At 39.3% G+C, this 26,350-nt stretch overlaps 1 protein-coding gene across 6 annotated transcripts in view; it reads left to right on the plus strand.

The window, feature by feature from the left end:
* Positions 1 to 12,806: 12,806 nt before the first annotated feature.
* MICU3 (mitochondrial calcium uptake family member 3) overlaps positions 12,807 to 26,350 on the plus strand; it is a 121,127-nt gene continuing 107,583 nt past the window's right edge. For 4 of the 6 annotated variants that reach the window (XR_008616162.1, XR_003677617.2, XM_024131482.3 and 1 more), the window contains exon 1: positions 12,934 to 13,422. Coding sequence is in view for 2 of the 6 variants with exons in the window: in XM_024131482.3 (XP_023987250.1) it covers positions 13,030 to 13,422 (393 nt within the window). In the remaining 4 variants the exon portion in view is untranslated. The other 2 variants (XR_008616164.1, XR_008616163.1) reach the window with 2 other exon arrangements.

Genomic DNA, 26,350 nt, shown 5'->3' on the forward strand with positions numbered 1-26,350 from the left:
TATCCACCTCACTAGATACAGGCAAGATATTTCCACTCGATAGTTATGAGACCCTGGGAAAATTACATTACCTCCCTGGAACTCAGTTTTTCCTCTATAAAATTGGGTTCAAGAATGTTGTATGGGCTTCCCTGGTGGCGCAGTGGTTGCGCGTCCGCCTGCCGATGCAGGGGAACCGGGTTCGCGCCCCGGTCTGGGAGGATCCCACGTGCCGCGGAGCGGCTGGGCCCGTGAGCCATGGCCGCTGAGCCTGCGCGTCCGGAGCCTGTGCTCCGCAGCGGGAGAGGCCACAACAGAGGGAGGCCCGCATACCTCAAAAAAAAAAAAAAAAAAGAATGTTGTATGTAACTTGCAGAACTATTGATATTATAGGAATTATATGGATAAATGCATATGAAAATCCGTTAGTTCTACAACTTCTAAGTGATTATTTGAATGACGATAATCAGTATCTATTTTCCCTGTGTTTGGGGCCACTTAAAATTCCATGTTCTGCTCTAAGTTGCAAGAAAAGAAAGATGGCTTATGGGATTTACACAACATTTAATCCAATAGTGGCCTTATTTGGAGCACAGAAAAATGCTTCCTGCAATGAAAGTTTTAACTAACAGTACTTTGAGATGGGTCTGAAAGAAATATACATCTAAAACAAGTTCTTTTGGAAGTAGCCACAGCATCTGGCTGACTATACATCATTTATTTGTCTTTCATAAGGTCTTCTACCATCATCTGAATGTATCATAAAATTATAATGTGAAAGTATTTTGTATTTTTCATCACTTGGAGGAAATTTGCCAAGTTACCTCAACCAAACATCTTCATTTTACAAATGAGGAAGATGGCTCTCAGAGAAATGTCACCTAGTTGATAGAAAAATCATAATTTTAATTAAAATGTTTCACATCCATTTCCACTGCTGTTCCCACCAAATAATGCTGCCAATACCCAATACCCATCGAGAAACTGAAGTATATACCTTTTAAAAAACTGTGGTTCAAACTGATGTCATTGCTCATACACAATATTTTATTTGGTTACTCCCAGAATCAGCAACTGAATAGTGGATTTGGAAAAAGTTACGGTTGGTATTTTTTTCATTGCTTTATTGCCTCCTTACTATGAATGTATCCACAGATGCCACTAAACCTCTTTGTTTTTCACTTCTCCATTTTCAAAGTAAAGAAAGAGTATTTAAGTTAGACATGCTTCATCCTCCTGAAACATAATGCCACATAAACACTAAAAGCATATTTTATTACAATAACTAAAAATTAAATCATCAATATTAAAATAAATTGCATTTTTGGAGGGCATAGAATTGCCATCTGTTTTTTTTAATGACACTCTTCCAAATATAAAAAATATCTAAAATTTAGGGAGTCAATAGATTTAGACACTTAATGAATTTGTTCATTGTCTAGCCTTAGAATTAGTTAGAAATAAAAGACACCATTACAAGAATGGTGATACAAGTGTTTAATCTTTCACATCATCAATAACATGGATGAATTATATTTCCTTTAAAAGTTAGAAAATGAAAAAGTAATTTATTAAATTACCTTGAAATTTCGTGTCTTTCAAGCACCGTAATGTGATAAGAGTAACTAAAGCCTTATTTACCCATTTTTCTCTCGTAATTAGAGGCCTGAGATAACTAGGCCTGTTGATGCGAACCGGAGCTCGGCCCCAGGCAACACCTGCTCAGGAGGCCTTTCGCCAAGTGGTGCTGAAGGGAGAGGGATACGTCTTCACCCCCGAGGGAGGAGCGTTGGAAGAAGTGGACCGGAGTGAAGACTGGTAGGGCACTGCTTACACTTTGGCACACAGTTTAGGAAGACATACCTACCTCTCCATAACAGTCACCCTGGAGTGAGAAAATAGTATACGGAGCAGATTAACGCATTTGTATGGCGAGGTGTGACTGCAGCTAGTACCAGCTATGTGAGTGCCATGCTGCGGTCGCCTGCAGCTTGCCCTGAAGGCAGGTTAGAGAGATAAGACTGACACCAGCTACATTAGTGGATGTTAAGAACGCAGTTCATAATAGTACCGTTATTGAAATACATCAGGTTTACAAATAGCCTGGCTTGAATGTTATCCTGTGGAGAAATACGATCATTAGTGCTGTCCTCATATTAGAACGTTATGCTCCCTGCCGGCAGGGATCTTTGTCTGTTTTGTTCATAAGTGTATAACAAGTGCCTACAACAGTGCCTGGCATACTTTTTATACTTGATAAATATCTGTTGGTTGATTGATAGACACTGTAAAACTTTTTCAGAAACCTGAAGTACTTGCTTTGATGTTTCAATTCATCTTTTTGTTTCCCCTGAGAATGGTTCTAAGTAATAGAATGTTTATTCAGATATGTAAAATTTAATTTGACCAGTTTTTTTTTTTTTTTTTTTTTTTTTTTTGGCCTCGCTGTGCGGCTTGCAGGATCTTATTTCCCCCACCAGGGATCGAACCCGTGCCCCCTGCAGTGGAAGCAGAGTCCTAACCACTGGACCGCCAGGGAATTCCCTAATTTGACTATTAGTAAACACATGCACACTAGTACAAATGTCTTTCATCTTGAAAAATCACCCCTGGGCATAAAAGTCAAGCTCTGAGAGAAAGGGCAGTCGGCCACAGGGGTACAGGGGCTGTGGGTCTCTCATGGGGTCAGCCACTAGGGGACAATGTAGGCACATTTGCTGCCAGACCCTCGATAAGGCTGAAAGGGACCCGGATAGAGAGGAAGGAATTCTGCCAAATTTCACTTCTCCAACTTCTAGTCATGCTGTTGGTAAGTTCCTCATGTGAGTCTCACTTCCAAAAATGAAAACAGAAAAACAGCACCATTATGAGGAGGTCCTCGGCAAAGAAAAAAATCCAGGGAAAGTTGTGAAAATGTCAGTAATCCCGATGGGGAATAAAATGCAGCTCAGTAGATACTGTGGGGCTGTCAGGACACCACGAAAGTGCTGATGCTGAACATATTTGACTGACGCTATTCCTGCGAACAAGGCTATACGTTTCTAGCTGGCAATGAAATCGTGAAATGAGTTCGAGGACAAGGAGCTGAGTCAAGTGAATGAAACAGCAAGGAACTGGATTCGGAGCGGTCTGCTGTCACACAAAACAAAAGAACAGTTCTTCTTTGAGAATTGCATCACCCATAAAACTGCATGTACCAGAATATACAACAAAAAAGACACAATTGCAACAGTAAATAACCTTTATGTAGACTTTTAAAAATAAGAGGTGAAAGGTTCAGACAGCAGTCTTTTATGATGGACTTCAGTAAACGCAGAACCCCTATGAGTTCCTCAAAGTTATCAGTATAATAAATTGTAAGTATCTCTAATGAGCTGTTACAATTGAAATGTATTTTTCAGGGCAATCATTTTAACCTAGTAGTTTCTTGACTTGGGTTTCTGAATTTTGAACAATTCATATCTTTAGTATCCCAAAGAATTTCTATTCATGTTAAATTTGCATGAATTCTAGGTAATTTTAGAAAAACAAATATTTGCCTTTCATTCAAAAAATACATAAGTTCTTACTATATAACAAGTACCGTCTGTATTTGTTAAATGGCAAAACACCATCTCCATCTTTCTGCCACTTACTGTCTAATTGGCTGATACAAACAAGTAGAGGAGAACGTGATAATGGTGGTGCTAAGATGGGGAAGTTCAAGGTATTTTGTCGAAAGCAGGTAGCAGGGTAGATTAAACCATCCTTGGAACAGGAGAAACATTTAGGAAAATTTGTATCTAAGCAGAATCCTGTTAGGGAGGGGAAGCAGACAGAATTCAGACCAGGACATTCCTCCTGGTAAGTTTCCTCCTCTAAAATACAGGTCTTGGATTAGATTATCTCCATGGTTCCATTCAACCTAACATATTTATGATTCTCTATTCAAATATCAAGGCAAAATTTAATTGGAAAATAGAATTCAGTAACTTTGCTTTACAGACTGATTTTCACAAACCTATTTCTTCAAATTACTTAAATTCTTCATCCCTTAAAGCTAGAGCTTTAAAGAAGATAAGGATGGTTCTAACTATGAGACTCAAATACTGATATTTTAGCAAAACAAATATGTAGATAAAGATATTTTATGTACATGAGGTTCCAACTCCTGAAGTTCTCAAACACAGAACAATATTTCTCTAGATGTATCTGCAAGCTCCCATTATTATGTAAATGCTACATAATTTATAATTTTTGACTCTAACATCCATTTATAGTATACATAAACTGTCTTTCAAAGTATCTTATTTTTTACTAATATCACATTTAAAATTCAACTTTCAGTACAAAGCTGCATAGTGGTATTACCACCTTTAAGACCTCTCTCTGGTTTCACATCTCTGCCTGGTGGCAACTTCCAGTTAGATGTTATAGCAGTCATACATAATTATCAGAGAAAGATTAGAAGGAAATTTAATTTTAATCTACAGAATGGAAATTTTTAAAAAGCAGCATTTATCCCATGTCCTGAAATTCATTTCTCATTTTTTTCCACTTTTAAGAGACTTAAGATGATGAATTCCTCTGTTAGTTCAACTTTTAGCTCTTCCTCCTTTATTTGATTATCAGTCTGAGAAAGCACGTAGTTTGGATAAATGACCTTGAGTTTCATATATGGGTTTCATCACCGTTTGATGTTCCTCTTTATTTAAAATTCATTTTAGGGGTGAACTCTTCACAGGCACATAGGTGTTTAATAAGTAAGTCAGTGTAATTATTATATTTAACCATAGCCAAGAGTACAATGATTAATTCTGGATATCATAGAACACAAGCCTCCATTACATAGATTTTGATCAAAGCATGTGCCCTGAAACAAATGCTACACACAATAAAATTCTAATCAAACATGGTTTCCTTGTGTAACACTGGAAGGATGAAGGAACAGACCTCCGTATTCTTGAATAATTTTGTTCAAGGAGCCCTCTGCACCTGCATGACGATGTTAGAGAAACTCGTTTAGTGGTATTCTATAAAGTCTTGTCATCAAGTGAAAGGTTCACTTTACCTCCCTTGATGTGGTGGTCTGAGGTTTACAGGTTCCTGAACATAAGATTTGACATGATCCTGAAAAAATGGCAAACATTTTCAAAGCACAAGAGTTTTGATGTGCTTCAGTTGCCAAGAAATTTATGAACACCCCTATTTTCAGACTTTTTGCTTTTAGATCAGTCTCTAGTGTTTAAGGCAAACCGATTTATTCTAACATAAAAAGATATTGCATAGTAACCAAAACCACTTGATTATTACTTTGGCTTAAAGTGAACATCTTCCTGTGAACAAAACCCCTGAATTTTAAATGTAATAAATTCAAGTATTGTTTAGATGTATTATATTGCTATGTTTTACATTTGAAATAACATTTTAATCAAACCTAAAAATTAATATTAGCATAAAGCAAGACCTAATCCCTGGCAATATCAAATGAAGTTGGTCCCTATTGGGTGTCAGTTTTTAATCAACACTTTTTAACTAGGTAGCTGCAGGCTCAGCTCTAGAATAGTCTCCACCTGGTCCTGGTTAGTCAGTTGCACCCATCTAGACCTGAGATTATTCCTTAACTCCAAGTCTTTGGAAAAACAAATATAATTAATTGGAAAGAATAAAAATAAAGGGAGAAGGGTGGCGGAGAAGGGATAGTTAGGGAGTTTGGGATTCACGTGTACCCACTGCTGTATTTAAAATGGATAATCAACAAGGGCCAACTGTATAGCACAGGGAACTCTGCTCAATAATATATAACAACCTAAATGGGAAAAGAATTTGAAAAAGAATAGATACACGTATATGTATAACTGAATCTTTGCTGTACACCTGAAACTATCACAACATTTTTAATCAACTATACTCCAATATAAAATAGAAAGTTAAAAAAAAAGAATAAAAAAGTTCCATAGTAACATCTGCATGCAGGTTGATTGAAAATAATTAATGACCCCAAGAAGAGAGGGAAGGTTGTTAACCCTCTTCTTGACTAAAGGATGGGTAAATTCATGTTGACATTTGTGGCTAAAGGCAGGTCCTGATCTTTTTTGGCTGAGTTTTATGTCCTTCTTATTCTGTTTCCTTCTGGAATCAAACAGTGGTCTTCAAGAGCTCCCAAACTCTCTAATGAATATGGTAATCTTTAAGTAGTCGCGTGGTGCAGCCTGCTTGCTCAAGCTCAGTAGAGCTGATTGTTAAATTTTCAGGCATTTGGTGAGCCAAGTTGTAAGAGACATTTTAAAACTTAAGTTATATAAATTTACAATTAGATAAATTATATTAAAATCAAAGGTAATAAGTACTAAAAACTCATCACTCCCCCAATTTTTTTTACTATTCCTGTTACCTCTTTTGTATGTGTATCGTGCAAATTTTATATAATGATGTGCTACTGTGAATCTTTTCACAACTCTGCAGTCAGTAATGTCATATTGGTAGCTTGACATCAGCTGTGGTGGGAGTATATACACCATGGAAATCTGTAAACACTACAAATCAGGACGCCCCTGTCTTCTACCCCAGAACCAGCTGTTAAACATTTACCAGCACACCACTGGTGCCTGCCCACCGAGCCTTCGAAGAGAAGCTATTCTTCGTATTTCCCAGAAACTGCTCCTCCATATGACTCCACCCCTTTCATCCCAGGCACAGCTGATTGGCCTTAGAGTAAGAAACTAACAAAGATAGAAAACATCTGTAGGGTAGACCAAGCCAATACTTCTTTAGGTTCTGACCTAAGACTCATAGAGACTGATGGAATTAGCAGCCAAGTCATGTTCACACCAGTATGTTAGAATAAATGTCCTTGAACTCTTGCTATGTGGGTCTCTAGAGCTAACCTGGTTACCCACGTTCTTAGATCTCATAGTACCGCTGTTCCCGGATTTGATATGGATTTTATCCATAAAATAACTCTTTTATTTGAGCTAATGCAATTTCTATTCTAGTCCTTGCAAATTAATGTGTTTTAAGAAAAACTTTTAAATTCTTAGTTTCGGATTGCAATATAGAAACTACGTAGATATAGGGCAGAATATCGAGGCTAAAGCCCTGATTGTGTGACCCAGAGAAAAATTTTTAATTCTTTTCCTCATCAGAAAAAATTAAAGATGTGTACATTTTCATGATTTTTAAGCCCTAAGATTCTACAGAGATGCTTCAGGCCTGGCTGTGGGTGTTTAAAGAGAGGCTTTTAAGTGGACAGTATCTGGATCCCCTCCTGTTTTCAACTAGAGACACTCTGCTGTTGTTTACTGCGAATTCTGGACCTTGTCTGAAAATTTTGCTCAGCGCAGTGTTCTGGGTAACACATGCCAATCAGTTGGAGTTGGCAAGAAAGGAGACTGGTTTGCCATCCCACTAAGTTTCTGCACATATGTACATGGACTTACCTTATGCTATGCTTGATTTCTCTAATGGTTCCCTCTTGGTGCTGAGCTTTCCATCTGTTCTGAAGGCTGTCCTTCTGTTTGATTATCTGCCCTTAAAGCAATTTCCCATCCAACACCTGACAGTCTGGGGTTAGAGCCAGAGACAAGGGTATATACTGGTTGCACTAGGTCTTACCACCAGATACCTACTGGGTCTCTCCATATGGACATTTCTCCATTTCACAGGAGAAAGTGCTACAAGTCAAAGAAGATGAAACACTAGGTTGCTGCTTAAAATACCAAGTTCCTTTTGGTCTTTCCTTACTAAATAAGGAAAGTAGCTAATGAGCAGCTTCTTAAGGATTTTCAGGTACTAGAAGACTTTTTTTTTTTTTTTTTTTTTTTGTGGTATGCGGGCCTCCCTCTGTTGTGGCCTCTCCCGTTGCGGAGCACAGGCTCCGGACCCGCAGGCTCAGCGGCCATGGCTCACGGGCCCAGCCGCTCCGCGGCATGTGGGATCCTCCCAGACCGGGGCGCGAACCCGGTTCCCCTGCATCGTCAGGCGGACGCACAACCACTGCGCCACCAGGGAAGCCCCTAGAAGACTTTTTAAGATGCTTCTTCATTAAATCTCTTTAGGTTATATCAACATTATCTACCTTTTCTGTTAGTTTCCAACTCTTCAATCAATTTTTGCTCTTAACTCTGTACAAGCTCTAAACATTCCTTTTAAGTGACATAGTTCAGAACTGAGCAAGTTATAACACTACAGTAAATAACACATCATATAAGAACATTAGGAAGAAAATCTATTCTTTATTTTATATAAACTTTTAATTGAAGTATGACATGCATTAAAAAAATATACAAATTGTAAATGGATAGCTCTAGGAATTTTCAGAGTGAATACACTTGTTTAACCAGCACCCATATCAAGAAACAGAACATGAACAGAACTCTAGAACCCCCTTTTCCTACTTCTAGTCAGTACCCTCTACCCAAAGAAACCACTATTATGATTGTTGACACCACATGTATGTATGTATATATATATATATAAAATATATATGTTGTTTTTGAACATTATAAATAGAATAATACAATTCTTTTGTGTCTGCCTTCTTTGATCCACATGATCACATGTAGTTGCATTTCAGTAATTTTCATTGCTATATAGCATTCAATTGTGTGAATATAACACAATTAAAAAAAACCCCAGGGCTTCCCTGGTGGCGCAGTGGTTGAGAGTCCGCCTGCCGATGCAGGGGACACGGGTTCGTGCACCGGTCCGGGAAGATCCCACATGCCGCGGAGCGGCTGGGCCCGTGAGCCATGGCCGCTGAGCCCGCGCGTCCGGAGCCTGTGCTCCGCAGCGGGAGAGGCCACAGCAGTGAGAGGCCCGCATACCGCAAAGAAAAAAAAAAAAGAAAATACAGGGCACTCTTGATGAACTTATGAATACTTTCTAGTTTCTGGCCAGTTACAAATATTTCTCTTTATGTCTTTTGGTGTGCGTAAGTATTCATTTCTGTTGAGTATTTCACCTAGGATTGAAATTGATGGGTCATAGGGCATGCATATGCTAAACTCTAGTAGTGACTGCCAAGTTTTATAAAGATTATATTATTTGTTTTGTAACCCAAATATCATGCTTGCATAATAGATGATCAATATATTATTACTCTGAGTCTATTCTTCCCCAGAAGACAGCTTCTGATGGTCATGGAAACTTTAATCGCTATCAGGCATGAAAACAGAATATGACAATTGAGAAAGGGCTCACATGTTTCAGGCAGGCAGCTTTGCTGTTCCTTGTTTCCCAAATACATAGGAAAAGAAGTCCTGGCTACCAAATGGAGGGTAAAGGCAATAAAAAGAATTGAACAGTGAGACACTGTTAGCAAAGACCCTGGAAATTATATAAAATCAGAAATTATAGAAATCAGATTGGACAGATGTAATGGTCAGTGCGAGATTATCACTGGTCTTGAAGTTAGATAGTTACATGTGTACAACTGGCAGCTTGGTGGTGTCACCAGTGAGATATGGAAGAATGAATGGAAGGTATCAAGGTCAAATCGCTGAGCTTTATCCGTGGAGCATGCTGGAATTTGTCAGAGAACCAAAAGAACCAGATGGAAGTGTATTGTTTTAAGGCTCTAAATGTAGCAGGATTATGCCTCTTATTACTATGTAAGAGGATGGCTTCAAATCACAAAATCACAAAATTTGTTTCTGAATCAGCCCTTGTCCCTGAACGCAACTTTTTCTTGCCAACACCTTGCTTGCTCATTTTGCCCTTCCATTTGCATTAATTGCCTTTTAGGATGTGTTGCTTACTTTATCGACTTGTTTAGCATCAGAGGAGCTACTTTATTTCCTTGTCTCCTGATTCACATTCCCATCTTGCCTCTCCCCCTCCCCCTCATTACAATAATAAATTCCCTTCTTCATTTAATAAGCATTTGTTGAAGTCCTTCTATGTGCCAGCATTTGAGCCAAATAGATGATCTGGCTTCAGGAAGCTGAGAAGAATTTGCTTTTACTAAGGGAAGAGGGCAGAGTGCAAACCATTGTTAACTTGTCGTTGGGAGTGGGAACTAGTCAAAATAGAAAACGATCTGTTTCCTCAGCGCCTTCGATAAATTTGTTTCCATGGCTCTGGATGCTGGGGAATAAAGTTCCAGACTCCTAGTGGCTGGCACTCTGGAGACAAAAGACCAAGAAAAGGCTGCAACCCCACAGAACACAACTTTCCCATCACTTTCTCTTTTGATTTTGCCAATTGTCCCCCAATTGAAGGTGGGAACAACTTTCCCAAGAGAGAAGTGGCTTGCTGCAGCCTTACTCTTTGGCTGGTAGCCTCCCTCTGTCAGAATTGAGTAGACCTGCGGGTGGGGAGACTCATGTGCTCTGATGCAGGGCCTCAGAGATAATTGCTCCTCTTCTAACTAGTCAAGATTCCGGTGCTCAGAGTGAGTACAACTAGATAAGCAGGATTTTTTTTTAATAGAAGTTTTGTTAAGCAGGACATTTGTGCTGAGGCATGACATATATTACACTTAAATTTCACATTTTCAAAATTTAAAAGTCACTCATTTATTTGCAATTTTAGAAGTTTTAAAAGGTTAAAATAATTAGGTCATGGGGTGGAATTTTAATTGGAAAGAATAAAGCAATTGTAGGGCAATTACGTGTTTTGAGAAGGGAAATGACATGTGAAAAATGCTATGAAGGAAGTATCTATATTCGCTTTACTAATATACTTGGAGCATTTTGGTTAATTAGGGTCATAGGTTCAGAAGGTGATCACCTATTCAATTCCATTATTTTATAGGAAACTGTGGCCTCCAAAGCATTATAGGTTATGCAGTTAAGATGTAGCAGAATCAAGAATCCAGATTTGCCTTCTACTTGACCACTCCACTGATAGTTATGCTTTCCTGAAAACTGTCTGGCTTAATTCCTGCTGTTGTAAATATTTTTAAATGCTTTAGAGCATTTCTTTTTGCTTAGACCATAGTGAACATAAGTCAAATTTTTTTGAAGGTGTAGGCGCTCACTGTATATTAGGGACATTTTTTGTATATTATTAATAGTAGAATTGACATAAAAGATGAAAGAAATTAGGCTAAATCTATATCGATCTAACATTATTACCTGTAATTTCAAAAATTTTTCCAAATTCCTAATATCACGTTTTTTAAAAAAAATAACTTTCCCTTTGAAAATTAAACTCAAAATATACAGGTAATAAAGGAATCAAGTTATTTTCATGTAGCTATAGTTACAGAGCATCAAAAGTGAGAAGAAAATAATAACTATTAAGGAAATTTAGCTTTTAGAAGAGAGGTACTGAGGAAAGTTAGAATAACTTCTGCATGTAGAGAGACCTTTTATCCAAAGCTTTGAGTACTCAGAGAACCTAAACCCAGCACCTCTCATGGCAGAACCGGGTTTCTAGCCAAAAAAATGGCTTGCAGGAGCTACATTAATTTTTTTTAAACTGGAGAGAAATTATATAGACAGATATGTGAAATCATCTTAGATGGAGAATTTCTGTCATTTTCCTTAACTGTAATACCTTATTGTATTAACTCCCTAATTCTTTTTAAGCTACTTGGCTTTTAATATGCAGCTAATAAAAATTCATCAGCCTGTCCAAGAATTCTGCTATTAGGCCATGTCGGAAATTTATGAGAAAATCCGGAAATTGTATTCAGCTCGAAGTAAACAGTGCCAGAAGAAGAACTGTGTTGTAGATCCAGACAATAAATGCTTCTGTGGGAATTTTCCAGAATTCAGAGAAGACAGAAATTGAAGGAATCTTGGTGATAAAACAAGGAGCTACCACTGAGTCTTCCTTGAGGCACTGGTTATATAAAACCAACAGGCTGAAAGTAAAAGAAATACAGAGATGGCATACTAAAATAGACACATTTTGTTCATGTTATAGAGGCTTTTTCTGTTTATCACTTTTAGTGGCTTTAAGAAAGGAAAATTCCATTAGCCTATATTAAAACAAGATGTAACTGAGGTGTATCTGATAGATTACTTATAGGCAAGGGGTTAGTGAGCCAATAGCAGGACTTGGGCCAGAAAATCTCATTTTGTTTGCCTCTGAAAGCCCTTAGTTTTCATAAGACTTGCCAGGATCTAATCCCCTTGTGACCGCAGCCCATTTGAGACTAATAAATTTAGTTGTGCACACCCTTAGACCCAGAATATTTTAACGGCTCCTGGAAACATTCCAGAATATAAAGACCAAAGCTAGGTAACTAAGTTACCAAAACTGGGTTCAGGGGCAGGAAACTGATAAGAATGTCATAAACACGTTCTCATAAAGTGTAGCAAACAAACAAGTATAGGAATAACAAAAATAAAAAAAATGGCACAATACACTTACCGATTATTTATATCAACAACTTCCCCCCAAAAGTAAGACAGTTCTGTTTTATTGAATTAAGTCACGCCGCTGGTATGGTAATGTTTTTTAAATATATTAACGGTAACTAAAACACAGCATTAGCCTTCCCCCATCAAAAGACCAGAAGCTGTCATGTAGTCAAAAAAAATCCTTTTACTTAATTTGCTATTTTTATGACTCGAGCCAAATTTTTATATCTCATTTTTGTTGTACACCTGAAGATACCGTTCCAAATTATTCCCGACCTCGTATCAGAAGATCAGGATACCGTTAGGGGATGTGACTTTCTTAGAGGGGCATTACCGATGATTCGAGACCCACCCAGCAAAGCAGAGGCGAAGGGTCACGTTAGCGGAGGGGCGCCCGACACCCCCGCCCCCGAGGGCTTGGCTCAGCTCCGCCGACCTGGCTGTCGCCTGCGGTGTTGGGTTCTCGCGCAGTCAGGTGTCGCCCGGGGGAGGCGCAGTTATTTATGACTGCAGGGTTGGGCTGGGAACGCGGGCCCGTGGAGCAGTCGGTTGCGCCCCCTCCTCCCCAGGCTCTCCCCAGCCAGAGACCCCCGGTTCCCCAGCTGAAGGCCGTCCGGAGGGGACCCCAGGCCGCGCAATTGTAGGGGTCGCTCTCGGACAGCAGCGAACCTCCGCGCACCAACTTCTCGCGAGGTTTCGAGCCCCCCTCCACCGCCCCGTCCGCCCTCTCCTAGCTCCGGTGCGGGCAGCTCCCGCTATGGCTGCGCTGCGGAGGCTTCTGCGGCCGCCGCCGCCTCGGCTCCCGCCTCCGCCCTCGTCTCCCCATCCCTTCCCTGGGCCGTGCGGGCGGCCTACGGGCATAGCCCCGGGCCCTCCCGGCCGGCCCTTCTTCTGCCGGGAGGAGGAGGAGGGGGCTGTGGCTGAGGCGGCTCGGAGGCGGCGGCGGCGCTGGGGGGAGCTGAGCATCGCAGCCGCGGCCGGCGGGGGTCTGGTCGGCCTGGTGTGCTACCAGCTGTATGGGGACCCCAGGGCCGACTCGGCGCGGGCGCCGGCCCCCTGGCTCCCCTCCAAGAGCGCGGCCGCAGAGCCGGAGGAACCGCCCCGCGGCCGGGGGCTGCTTCCCATCCCGGTCGCCGCTGCCAAGGAGACGGTATGTGCGTGAGCACCTGCGCGCGCCCGGCCGGCCCGCAGGTGACTCTCGGGGTTACGACCGCCAGGTGCTACACCTGAGCGCTGGGAGGGACGGTGTGACATCCGTGCAGGGCGCGCGTGAGACCGGACGTTGGGGGTTGTCGCATTGTGACTCTGCGGCTACAGATCGGGACGTCCTGTGAGCGAGACCGAAATCTTCTAGGCCAGGCAGCCCCGGGTCTGTTCACCCAGGTGTTGGGAAGACGGACATGATGCATCACATGTCTTGATGCATCACATCAGGATCTTAAAGGTTGCTGCAGTCATCACCTATCTACCAAAACCCAAACCCACGACAAAATAAAACCAAAAAGCGAAGCAGAAGAAGTAAAAGGCATGACAGGCAGAAAGAGGAGGGCCGCATATGTGAGAGAAAGGACTCCCAGGCAGGGCCATGCAACAGCAAATGATGGAGGAGGTCCAGTGCGGTAGGAGCGCACCGAAGGAGGGTCTGAGGTCCCAGAAGCCTAGACATTATTGTGTGGAAGTTTATTAGTCCCAAGAAAGGAAATGCCAAAACTGTGTAGCCTCCTTATCATAGGTCAGAAAGAATGAATGAAGATGTCACCAGATTGGAGAAGAAAAAAAATTATTCAAAAAGAGTATATTTCTCTAATTTTTCCCCCCACTAAAGCCAGATATTCTTAAGTAGGGACAGTGAGACGATGGAAAGTAGAGAACTGAATGAAGCTAACTCCTGCAGAGGAACTTCAGCTGACAATGTTCAAGTCTCATTATGTAGTTGATAATATAAGGTAAAGGTGAGTGTAAGGCAAGAGTGAGTGAAGGGGCATGAAGTTTTTGTCTTATCAGTATATTTAATAGTCATGTATGACTAGGAAATCTAGGGAAATTTTTCTTGCAAGACAAGAAGAGTGTGAGGGGCTTAGATGACAGTACTTTGGAAAAGAGGCAGCTATTCTAACTTTAATGAGATTTATATACCCTTTATTCTTTGCCCAAATACGCAGTGGTGATCTGATGTAAGTGCATCAGTTCTTTGGAGATTGTTGTTGTATTTAGGGCAGGGAATCTATTTTATCGACCTTCTAGCAGCAAATCACACATACATAGCATAAAGTATTTTTATACAATGAGTACTTAAAATACTAGCAAATACCCTCAACCTTCATCCCCCAACCACCCCCCCACCCCACCCCCCACACACATACATATTAAGCTTGTGTCCTGATTGACCAAGTCAGAGCTTTTAATCAACCATAGTTATCTGGGAACAGATTAGGATGGTAGTGAACGTTCAAATGGTATTTTCTTTTCTTCTTTTTAGAAATTAATTTTACTTTTAAAGTTGAGAGACAGTTGAGAGACAGTATCATGCAGTTTTTGAAAGACCACGCTCAGAAAGCTAGGACTCTGGCTCTGCCACTTCCTAGATGTATCATTACTTAATCTCTCAATGCCTGTTTCCTCATCTGTAAATGAGGTTTATAGTGTCTTCCTCATAGTTATGAGAGTTAATATATTTAAAGGAGTTTGAATGGCACCCCTAGCAGGTAGTGAGCATTCAGTAAATTGGTTTTATTGTTATTTTATTCATTTGTTTACCTATTTATGGTCTGTTATTTATTTACTTACATTATTATTGCTTGGTGTTTATAAAAATTGCTGTACATTGTTTTAAAAGTCAAATAATACTGAAATCGTCTTACCCTTGCCAAGTCTCCAGTAGTACATCCTGATCATTATTCCTTTTTGTCTTTTACCTTTTCCTCCCCTGAAAACTTTTATCCCTGGTGTTTGAAAACTTCACAATAAGGATCTTTGGTATGAGCATTTTTTCATTTATTGTGCCTTATACTTGAGGGTCCTTTCAATATGGAAATTCACGTCTGAAAGTTCTCTATACTTTTCTTGTATTATTTCTTGGACAGTTTCTTCTCTATTTTCTTTTTTTGGAATCTCTATTAGTCTGAAGTTACACCTCCTGACAGATCCTAATTTAATTCAAATATTAATCTTTCTTAAATTCTTACTTTTTAATCTTTTTGTTTGTTTTTATGAGAGATATCCTTGACCTTATCTTCCAGCCTTCCTATTAAATATTTTATTTCAGCTATTCTAATTTTTTAATTCAAAGAACTATTTTTGTGTTCTCTGATGTTTGTGTGTTCATTGTATTTTGTTTTATGGCTGCTAAATTTCTCTTTTTATTATAAGGGTATTAATTATAGGGTGTTTAAAAATTGTCTTCCACTCCATGTATTGTGTGGTTTCTTCCAGGTTTTGTTTTTTTTTTTAATTCCTGTTTGATTTTCTAAGCTCTCACTTTCATTTTGGAGGTTTTCCTCACTTATGTGTGGTTGTTACCTGTCTGTATTTGAGAGCCACTCAGAAGCTCTTTGTACGTGGGCATGATTTTTCATTTGCTAACCTGGGCTTTTCATTAGAGTGGCATCCAAATGTCAGTATTTTTTAAGTCTTTTTCTCTAGTGTCATTGCACTTCTTCAAAGAATAGGTGAGGTGAGAGGAACAGTAATCTTCTGGGTTCAGGCACAAGTGCACATATGTGTGAGAGCATGTATGCTGGGGGAGTGTCCAGTGATGGACTTACATATTGTTATCTAATCCTCTCTTTTCCTCCACAGTAACTTGTGTTCCCTGGGCCTTATCTTTTTTGAGGTCTGTACTGAAAATCAGCTAACTTCCACTTGGTCTCCTCCTCCACAGTACCCAGGCAGTGTGTCTGCTCCCCTAGGTCAATTATCACTCCTCCAGCTCTTCAATTTTATAAAAATTTGATGAATTCTCTTGAGTGTTTTAGTCTCCTCTCCTTTTTTCTTTTTTAGTTCTCACACCTTTTGAAAGATTCATTTACTGGGATTTTAATGTGGTTAGGAGAGGAAGGGGTTCAAAGGAACTCGTGAGGTCAATCTGCCATTTGTCAGAAATATTTTAAACCTGTGTTGCCTCCTCATTTATTATGCTTATTTGATTTCCCTGAAGTGGTAGAAGTGATTCCTTTTGATGTTTCAAACTATAGCTAAGAACCTTTGATTTATAAAGCCTCTTTTAAGCTGCATTTTATACTGAACATAAACCTAGCATATAAATTAACCTGTATGTGTTGTGAGAATAATATAACTGATGGGAATGAACAGCAGTAACCAACAGACACGCAGTTCTGTTACCGTAGCCTTGAAGATTTTTGTTTTAAAGACATTGCCTCTGAACTTCCTCCAGAAGGCCTTCCCTGACTCTATAGATGTGTTAAAATACCCCTGCTTATCGTGTAGCCCCAGATGATGACTTTTTGCAATTATTTGTTAATTGTCTTCTCTTCTTAGTCTTTTAAGGGGTGGCATTGTGTTTGTCTTGATCACCTTTATGTCTTCATTGCCTGCTATGGAGCCTAGCCCTGGTAGGCACACAATAAATACTTGTCGAATGAATAAGCCCATGCTAAATATTTACATGGGACATGCACATTGAAAAGACACAACCACATTCTGTGAGAGTTAATAGTTTCATATTTTGTTCAGCTAAAGTAGTTATTTATAGCATTAGAAATGGGAAGACATCAGTCAAGGTCAAAATTCCAGGCTTCGGGAGATCAAATCACGTGCCATTGTATTTATTTTAATTGTGCAAGTTTGGCTTGCCAAAATTTTTTCAGTAAATGTGGCCTTGAACTTTATTAATGTTATAGAGAGATGTTGACAAGATTCTGTTTCGAACCCTACAGTTTTAACCTTAAAGCATTATTTTTTTTAGAGAAAAAATTTGGGTTCCAGAACTGCCTTTCTGGTTCAGGTTCAAAAATTTAAAAATCTACTAGATTGATTAACATACTTTAATCCAGTATTTTACCTATTATACGTAACTCATGATCTATTTCATGGTTTGATCATCTTAAGAAGCTTTAATCAGTTTAGTTTTACTCTCAAGTGGAAAAGAGAGCAATACTTTTTGTCTTTTTTGTATATTTATATAATTGCCAATAATTATGCATTGTTAAGTTTCTTTCACTGTATACCTTTTCTAACCTCTTTTTAAGGCCTCACGTTTTGAGACTTGAGGTAATGCTCATTCTTTCCCAGAATATTGAAGAATTTGCCAGATGTGTAAATGTAGAAGAGTCTTATGAGGGGAGTCACACAGACGTGAAATTGGAGACAGGTTAATTCTGTGTAGAATAACCTTGTTGTATAGGAAGCTAAATTAGGTGATCCCCTCTTTTGGTTTCCTGTAGAATCTGGTAGATTTATTTGTCACAGGGTAGCCAGGTAAGATGTTGTTGCCTCTTAGGTGAGAATGTTAGAGAGTATGGTTCTCCATATTCTTTAATTAAAAAAATACATGTCAAGCAGTTTGTTTGTTTGCCACGCCATGCGGCTTATGGGATCTAAGTTCCCTGACCAGGGACTGAACCCAGGCCCTTGGCAGTGAGAGCACAGAGTCCTAACCACTGAACCACCAGGGAATTCCCACGTCAAGCAGTTTTTAACAATAATATTTCTTTAGACAAGGGATAGTTATGGCTTTACTAGGAAAATGGCAGTGAAGCACCTGGAAGTTGCTGGATTGGAGAGAGATTCTGGAGGTAGGATCAACAGGATTGGTAGTTGATTGGATTTTAGGGATGAGAGAGATGGAAGAGTCTAGGATGATATTCAGGTTTTTGTCTTGGGTGACGGGTGGGTTGTGCAGTAATTCACTGAGACCAGGTCTTCAGGAAAAAACAAACAAACAGGTTAGGGGTAGTGGACATGGGTGATGAGTTTTTAACTTGCAGAGTGGATCAAGGTATCTTTGGACAGCTGAAGGGAAGTTTCCAGCTGGATGCATAGGTCAGAAGCTCAGGAGAGAAATCTGTATTATACATACAGATTTGGGAATCATCCAGTGTTAAAAGTCGTAAGAATGGATGATGTTGTTCAGAATATGTAGAACAGGGCTTCCCTGGTGGCGCAGTGGTTGTGCGTCCGCCTGCTGATGCAGGGGAACCGGGTTCGCGCCCCGGTCTGGGAGGATCCCACATGCCGCGGAGCGGCTGGGCCCGTGAGCCATGGCCGCTGAGCCTGCGCGTCCGGAGCCTGTGCTGAATATGTAGAACAAGAGAAAAGCACTTAAGGAGAGAGCCCTGGTGAGCATCAGCGTTTTAAAAGACTGACAGAGAAATGGAACTCTGCAAAAAGCTGAGATCCAGACAGAATAAAGAAAGCCAGGAGGGTTGTGGAAGCCAACAAAAGACTGCACTTCATATAAGAAGTATTCAGTTAGAGTGACCGCTACGAGAGGAGGTCAGCTAAGTCGAGAAATGGGAAGTGTTCAACGGTTTTAGCAACAAGGAAGTCATGGGTGATCTTGGTGAGATCTTGAAGGTGAAAATCACATTACAGTTGGCTAAGTTGAGAGTAAAGGTAAAGAAAAGCTGAGGTGGACAAGGTGAAGCAAGTGTTGACAGCCCTTTCATGAATTTGGCCATGAAGAGGAAAAGAGGGCAGTAGCTTAAAGGACTACTGTTGTAGAACTGATTTTTTTCTTAATGAAAGACCCTTGAATATAATTTAATTGCTGATGGAAAGAAGAGGAACACTAAACCCAAAGGAAATAGAGGATAATTGATTTGCCAAGGACCAAGGTGGAGAAGGGAGCTGAAAGTTAAAGTACAGGGAAGAGTTTAATCTTGGATAATAGGGGATGCCATTTCCAGTGTGACAGGAGGAAGGGCTGGGAGGAGGTGGAGAGCATACATGTTTAGTGGGAAGCAGTCGAAGGAGTTCATGCCTGATGGCTTTTATTTTCTCTGTGAAACAGAAGATAATGTCATCTTCTGGGAGCAAGATAGTAGAAATTTGTGGAGTCACCATGACAGAGATTTGGGGGAGAGTAGAGGATTGACATAGCCACTTAAAAAACACTAGAAAACCGTGAAACTTTAAAATTTGCTCATGTTTAGTATTTGCAAGTTTAAATGTGAGTTTTTAAATGATAAAATGAGATTTTAACTTGCTCATGAAATGTAGAAGTTTTTCGATGAATATTTTTACCTGGTCACAACTTTTGCTGTTCTAATTCTTGTTTATGTTCTCTCTTTTTTTGAGATGTACAAATGTTACTAATATGATTTAATTAGTACTTTTTTACCCATGATGTAATATTTAACTTACATAGGAAATGCACCTAACTTATAGTACACTCCAGATTTTATTCTTTTTGTTTAAACTTGATGGGCAAGTTTAAACTGGACAGTACTAATTCTCACTAATACTAATTCTGATTTCCTGTAAGTATGTGCCAAACACTGAGAATTGAGTAACTTTATTCTGTGTAGTGTAAACACACCCATATTGGAAAAAATGTGTTTTAAAAAATTGAACAAGTTTTATTTATGGCATTAGGTAGCATTAAAGAAAACACCTAGTCATTTGTATACTAAGTAGGATTTTCTAGACATATTGTTTTCTTCATCTTCCTCTTTAAGTAACCCTTTACTCCTTTATCCTTTGATTTATTACTAGATTATATAAGCTAAGCAAAATATGGAACTTTAGTGCTGTATCATTTAATTGACTGGCATAGTGTTTGCTCATTAGAGAGTTATTTTTCCAAATTGGAAAAGTAGACTCCACCTGGGTTTTTTTTTTTTCCCATTCACTAGTTTGCCTTTTAACAATTTTAATACTCAACTCCATCTCTGGAATTTAGAATACAGAAAGTGTATATAAAGGAATTTCAAATAATTCCATTTTTTTCCTGCTTTCTGATAAGGATGATATCTATCCAGTTGACACTCTAAGTATCAACTAGGTGAGAGATTTGGATTTTCCATTTCCCTGGAAGGAATATAATGGATTGTTCAAATTGCTTGCAGCAGTTCAGAGTGAACACTTCCTAACCAGTCTCACATCATGTCAGAAAGGCTCTTATAGGTTAGGTCCAATTTAAGCTAGCTCCAACCTGTTGAAATTGGTTCTATTCAGATAGGATCATCTAAACTTCTTCCAACCACTTTAACTTTATTCTTACTGATCTAAGGTGGAATGTGGTTTGTAATTCTCCATATACATACAAGCACATTCACTCTTGTCCCCAGGAGATTAAGAAAGGTTTTGAGACATTACTGTCATCAAGCTCAATGATGGAGTCCTAAGGACAGTAATAGAAAGGTTTTGGACTAGGGTTTGTGGTGATAGGAGAACAGTGTGACTCGAATTTTACCTCCTTTCTGCATTCGATCTTTGTTGTCATGTGGCTTCCTCCAGACTGCTTGCTATCCAAATAAATGTGTCACATCAGGATTTTATGTCCTCCTAGTAAAGAATACAGTCTTAGTAACCCTTTGGTCTAGTGCTGTGCAGCTGTGCTGTCACACATGCCTGTCATGCTGTCCTCTGATCTGCTAGCCCCGGTGATTACCTGATCACCGTAAAAGGTCAGGTAGGAGTGTTGATTGAAGTCTTTTATAACACAGACTTAATCTAAGTCAAGACATCCTATTTGGGGAAAAACGTTAAAAGTCTGTATTTCATACTTTGATCTAATATTCTAAATTTTATTACTCAAAAGTACAAAAGTGCTATTGTGAACTAAATATTTAATTATAAAAAAATTACACCTATACATCACCAAATAATTAAATCTAAAGCTTATCCTGAATCATTATAGTAGTTATTTAAAATTTTTTATAAAACTGTAGGCAAGGAAGCAAACTTCTCAAGGTTCCTGCCATTTGCTGGCAAATTATAGGAGAATAGCACTTGGTGTCTTTGGTCTTCTACCCACACCCCTCATCTAACAGAATTTGGAACATGGCTAAAGCCATAGATCACGTTGAACATTGATCTTCAGTAGAATAGTGAAAACTGGGAGGATATGGAAAAGTGAACCATAGTGGGATTATCTAAGTGTCAGATTTATAAGGGCAGAAGTTACTCAGGTTGTAGGCATGTATTGTTTAAAGGCTGATGGAGAAGTTCTAGAAACATGTCTTTTCCATATTTTGGTGATATGTTTTATTCAGGACTTTACTCCGATTCTCTTAGAATCTTACAGAGAAAGTGGCATTCTTAAATGTACTATATAATTCCAGTGTCTGCCGCTGTGCTTTCTTAATTGTAGGCGAGTACAGTGGCTCCCTGGGAAGTTTAATTCCTTTGGAAAAACAAGGTACTGGGGAACAGATGGGTCAGTTACCTAACTTAGAAAAATTGGTGGAGACGCTGTGGTGTAACTACTGATTCACTCACAGCACCACATCCTAGTCCAAAGCAATTTGATCTTCACATAGTGTTTAGCTTCTGCATGGGAAAGTACAGGTCTTCCTCTCTTGCCTTTCCCTCATGTCCTCCCTCTACAGTGATCTCTGCCCATTGCTGCTTATGATTGCCCTCTACAGCAGCTTTTAACTCAGGGATGAAAGTGATTATGGAAATAACACAGGCTGAAATAAGTAAAAGCAAAGTGCAATGAGGAGCAGTTGGCTTGGGGTCAGGAGAAATAAGTCAAAATGATGACTTTGCCTTTACTCACCTGTGCCCTGTATGGCTGAGTCAGCAACCTTTAAGCTGGCTTTCCAGGAGGTCTCAAAAAACACTTTTATTTACATTTACTGGCCCAAACTTAGTCAAAAGGCCCTATTTAACTGCAACAAAGCTTGAAGAATGTGACCTTATTCTGTGTGCTATTCTGCCTAGCTAAACATCAGCATTCTCTTACTAAGGAAAAACTAGAGAATGAGCAATAGGTATATGTCGGTCTTCGTTAGTTGTGAAGTATATTGTGTTGGGGGAATGGCTTTTAAGTGCAATGAAAATGCTCGTAAATAAATTATGGGATGCTCATTTAATAAAATAAATGGTTTAGACTTCTGGTTTTATCCATACAGCATGCTGCATAATCTGTCCTAAAAATATTTGAAACGTCTTTTTACATGCCATACCATGCTTTTAAGAAATTAAAGGAAATTGCCCACTGCAGGAATAAAGAGGAAACTAATAACTAGAACAGTGTGACCTGTGGCTTAAGTGGGGGAGCAATGAGTCATTATTCATGGAATTCTAGGGATGTGGATTTTAATGCCTATGTGGGGACAAGACCTTGGGAAGTTGGAACTGAGGCACCACCTCCCTAAAGCCAGAGCCCTTATCAACAGAACGGACTAGAAGAAAACCATCCCTGGTCCCGCCAGTACAAGTTGATGACAGGGAGGCCTGACGATGTCTGTATGGGCTCTAAGTGGAAAAAAGGACTGTCCTGAGAATGTATAAAAATGGTCTCACACTCCCTCAAATGGGTTTCGAGTTAGAACTTCTATTACCCATGCAGAGAAAAAGCTGTTGCAGCTGGCAGAAAGAAACGCAAAACTTCTTTGGAGGGAAATGCCCTGAACACTGGCCACATGTAATTCCTACAGGGAAGGTCTCCAAGAGGATAAGCTCATAATGCAAAGTACAAAGTATATTAAGTTCTATGAAAGAGAGTCAGCAAACTGAGTGACTAGACTCCTGACAATTTAATAATAGGATAATTTGGTTGAGTCTATAAATTAAGTATTTTCAAAATGATTAAAGACATAATGAAAAATCAGTATGAAAAAGAATAGGTAGATTATAATAAAGAATCAAATAGAACTTCTAGAAATGTATAGTCTTTGAAGTTGGATAGATTAGGCAGCATATAAAATGTAACTGAAAGAGGCAGTTAGTAATCTGGAAGATAATTTGGAGGAACTACACAGAATGTAACACACTTTTAAAGAAATGGCAAATACTAAGGAGTGTCTAAGAGATGTGCAAAATAGACTGAAAGGGTCTAAAATTCATCAATTAGGGGTTACAGACTAGGAGAAAAGAGAGAATGAGAGGCAGTATTCTTAGAGAAGATTCCTGAGCAGTTCTCAGAAAAGAACAAAAACATTAATCCTAAGGTTCAGGAAGCATAAACAGTCCTGAGCAGGATAAATAAAAATAAATCTATATTTAGTCACATCGTAGTGAAACTGTAAAATCAAAGATAAAGGGAAAACAGGGCCAGTTTCCTACAAAGGAATGGCAGTTGGACTGTTGAAGACTAATCTGTGACAACGGATGGAAGCCAGAAGATAGTAGACAATGTCTTCAAAGAGCTAAGAGAAAATAATTGCCAACTTAGATTTTTTTACCTAGGTAAATTATTGTTTAGTAATGAGGATAAAATAAAATCATTTCTTAAAGCTGAGAGAGTTTACCAGTCTCTGATCATCATTGAAGGACCTATCAAAGAGTGACTATTAGGAAGAAATGAACGTGAAGAAAAGGTGAAATTCAAGAAGTAACGGTGAATAAAGAAATTGGTAAAAATGGGGTAAGTCTTAAACATTGACTACATATTATAACGATAATTATTATCATTTTGAAAGGAGTTAAACCAAGGTGGATCTCAAATATTGGACAACAGTGATTTGCAAGACAATAGGGCTTGATTGGAGTTTAAGTGTTCTATGTGGGAAACAAAAATAGAATTAGATGCCTACCCCATGCCATAATAATCCAGTTGGATTAGAGTCCTAAATGTGGTAAGTAAAACTTTATGATATTTAGAAGAATATATGTGAAAATAAAATTTTGATCCTAAGAGGAGGAGGATTTTCAAAACAAGGCAAAAAGCACAATGGAAAATACTGCTACCTTTCACTTCATTAAAACAAAAATATCTACTAAAATACAAAGAAGTCTTGGAATGGAAGAAGATACTTGGAATACATAGCACTCACAAGAATAAGCATCCAGAATATATAGTGACGATCTACAAATATAACAGTCCTTTTACATGTCCCTGATACTCCATTTCCCATCCCCCAACAGCTATTCAGAAACGATGCATCTCTGTCGACCTGCAGCATGTCCCACTTTTGCCCAGGCTCAGCAAGTGCCTTCCATTCTTTACAGAGGAAATGATCTATCAGAAGTAAATTGGCTCAATTTATTACTTCCTCACAACTAAATTTGCTTTCATCTCACCCTCACTTCTAGTTCCATAGGAAAAATGAATCTTGCTGTGAGACTAGAGAAGAGAGTTTGGAGATCATAAATAGATATTGGTTCTGTGATTTTTTTTCTCTAGCAGTACCCAGTAGTCCCAGAGATGGAGCAGTTCTGGGTGATGATGTAGGGTGTTTATAGAATTTTGTCCTTGAATTTTGAAATTGGGAAGTCAGAGAGCTTTGAGGCTAAGTTACTAGGTGGGCCATTTGCTTGAATGTCTAAGTTCTCTCTGACGTGATTTGGGGTGACGAGGAAAACCATGAGTTATGTTTCAAAGTCCTCTTTAGTAAGTGAGTAGGAATGCCTACAAATTGCCACTGGCAAGGTAGTATGTGATATAACCAGGGCATATCTGCCTCCATCAGTATCAGTGATTCAGAATTTAAATATTGGCCAAATATTAGTGTCGAAGTGAAGTTGGTGGCAGAGAAGAGCACAGAGTCTTCATCATTACCAGTGACAAAAAATAGTGACTGATAAAAGACAGGAGATCAGATCCATTCAGTTCCACAAGTATGTTGAACTCTTGGGATTATGTTTAGGACGAAGTTCTACAGATGAAGGAAGATTATTTTAAAAGGAAACATTCTACCGTTGGCCAGGAAAAATCCTTGGATAACTTCTCCTGAATTTTTTGGATATATCACAGTCCTGGAGCATTATTTCTTCCCTGCAATGTACTCTTCTCCAGAAAGAAATACCAGATGAAGTTATCTAATTACATACTTTCATTTCCTGCTTACTTCTTGTCAAGGCATTCACATTGTCTTCAAGACCCACGATCAACTTAATATACAGAATCATATTCAAATATGATGTTATTAGATTAGACTAGTTTGTATTGACAAATGGACCTTCACATTTCAGTGGATCAACCCAATAAAATCTTATATTGTTTATGTAATAATTCTGGGTGGGTGATTGGTTGATCGGAAGACTCCTCCATGTGGTTCTCTTCCATGTAGACATTTACGGACCCAGACTGATAGTGACTCTGCCATCTTCAACAAGTGGGTTCCAAGGTGTCAACATCCCGGTTAGCCAAAAAGTGGGGTGGGGCGGGTGGGACATGGGGGAACACATATGGGAAGGTTTTATGGGCCAGGCCTGGAAGTGACACATCACTTCCACTCACATTCCATTTCCTAAACTGAGTCACATGGCTACGTCTAAGTGCAAGAGACACTGGGAAATGTACTCTAGCTGCATGCCTAAGAAGATTAATTACTGCATTAATATAATATATTTCTCTGCCACCAACTACTTCAAACAGTATACCCTTAGATTTTCAATTTTCATTATAAGAACTGATAATTCCCAAGTTTAAACAAGAATTTTAATCAAAAGTATGTAATCACACATAACAACATTATATGCGTAGATTTTATACTGTCCTTGGGTAGTCCTCAGTAATCTGTCTGCAAAAATAAATCTTAACTGCCTTGATGAACCTGAAGGTGAATCTGCTTCCTACCTCAAGCCTTACAGTTCCCTTTTGGTAGGGGAAATTCACTGGCCTTAATCTCCACAGTCATTGCCTTTTTGGACCTGATCTAGAGCCATTTTCCAGATATGTACTTTGTAATCTGCTGGACATTTATGAGCCTGCTATGGTTCCTGCAAATAAACACTGCACAGTTCTGTATTTAGGGCCAGTGAAGAACTTACTCTATTTCCTCGACATGAGCATTTTTCTCTTCTTTCTTGGGTAACTTTCTGGATGGGACTATTTCAGACTTTCTCTTAGGTGATGAAAACTGAATCTCCAAACAATACTTTCCAAGTATAAAAACTTTACAGCTGGGGCTTCCCTGGTGGCGCAGTGGTTAAGAATCTGCCTGCCCGTGCAGGGGACACAGGTTTGAGCCCTGGTCTGGGAAGATCCCACATGTCGTGGAGCG

Source organism: Physeter macrocephalus, chromosome 20 (assembly GCF_002837175.3).
Source record: "Physeter macrocephalus isolate SW-GA chromosome 20, ASM283717v5, whole genome shotgun sequence".
Lineage (NCBI taxonomy): Eukaryota > Metazoa > Chordata > Mammalia > Artiodactyla > Physeteridae > Physeter > Physeter macrocephalus.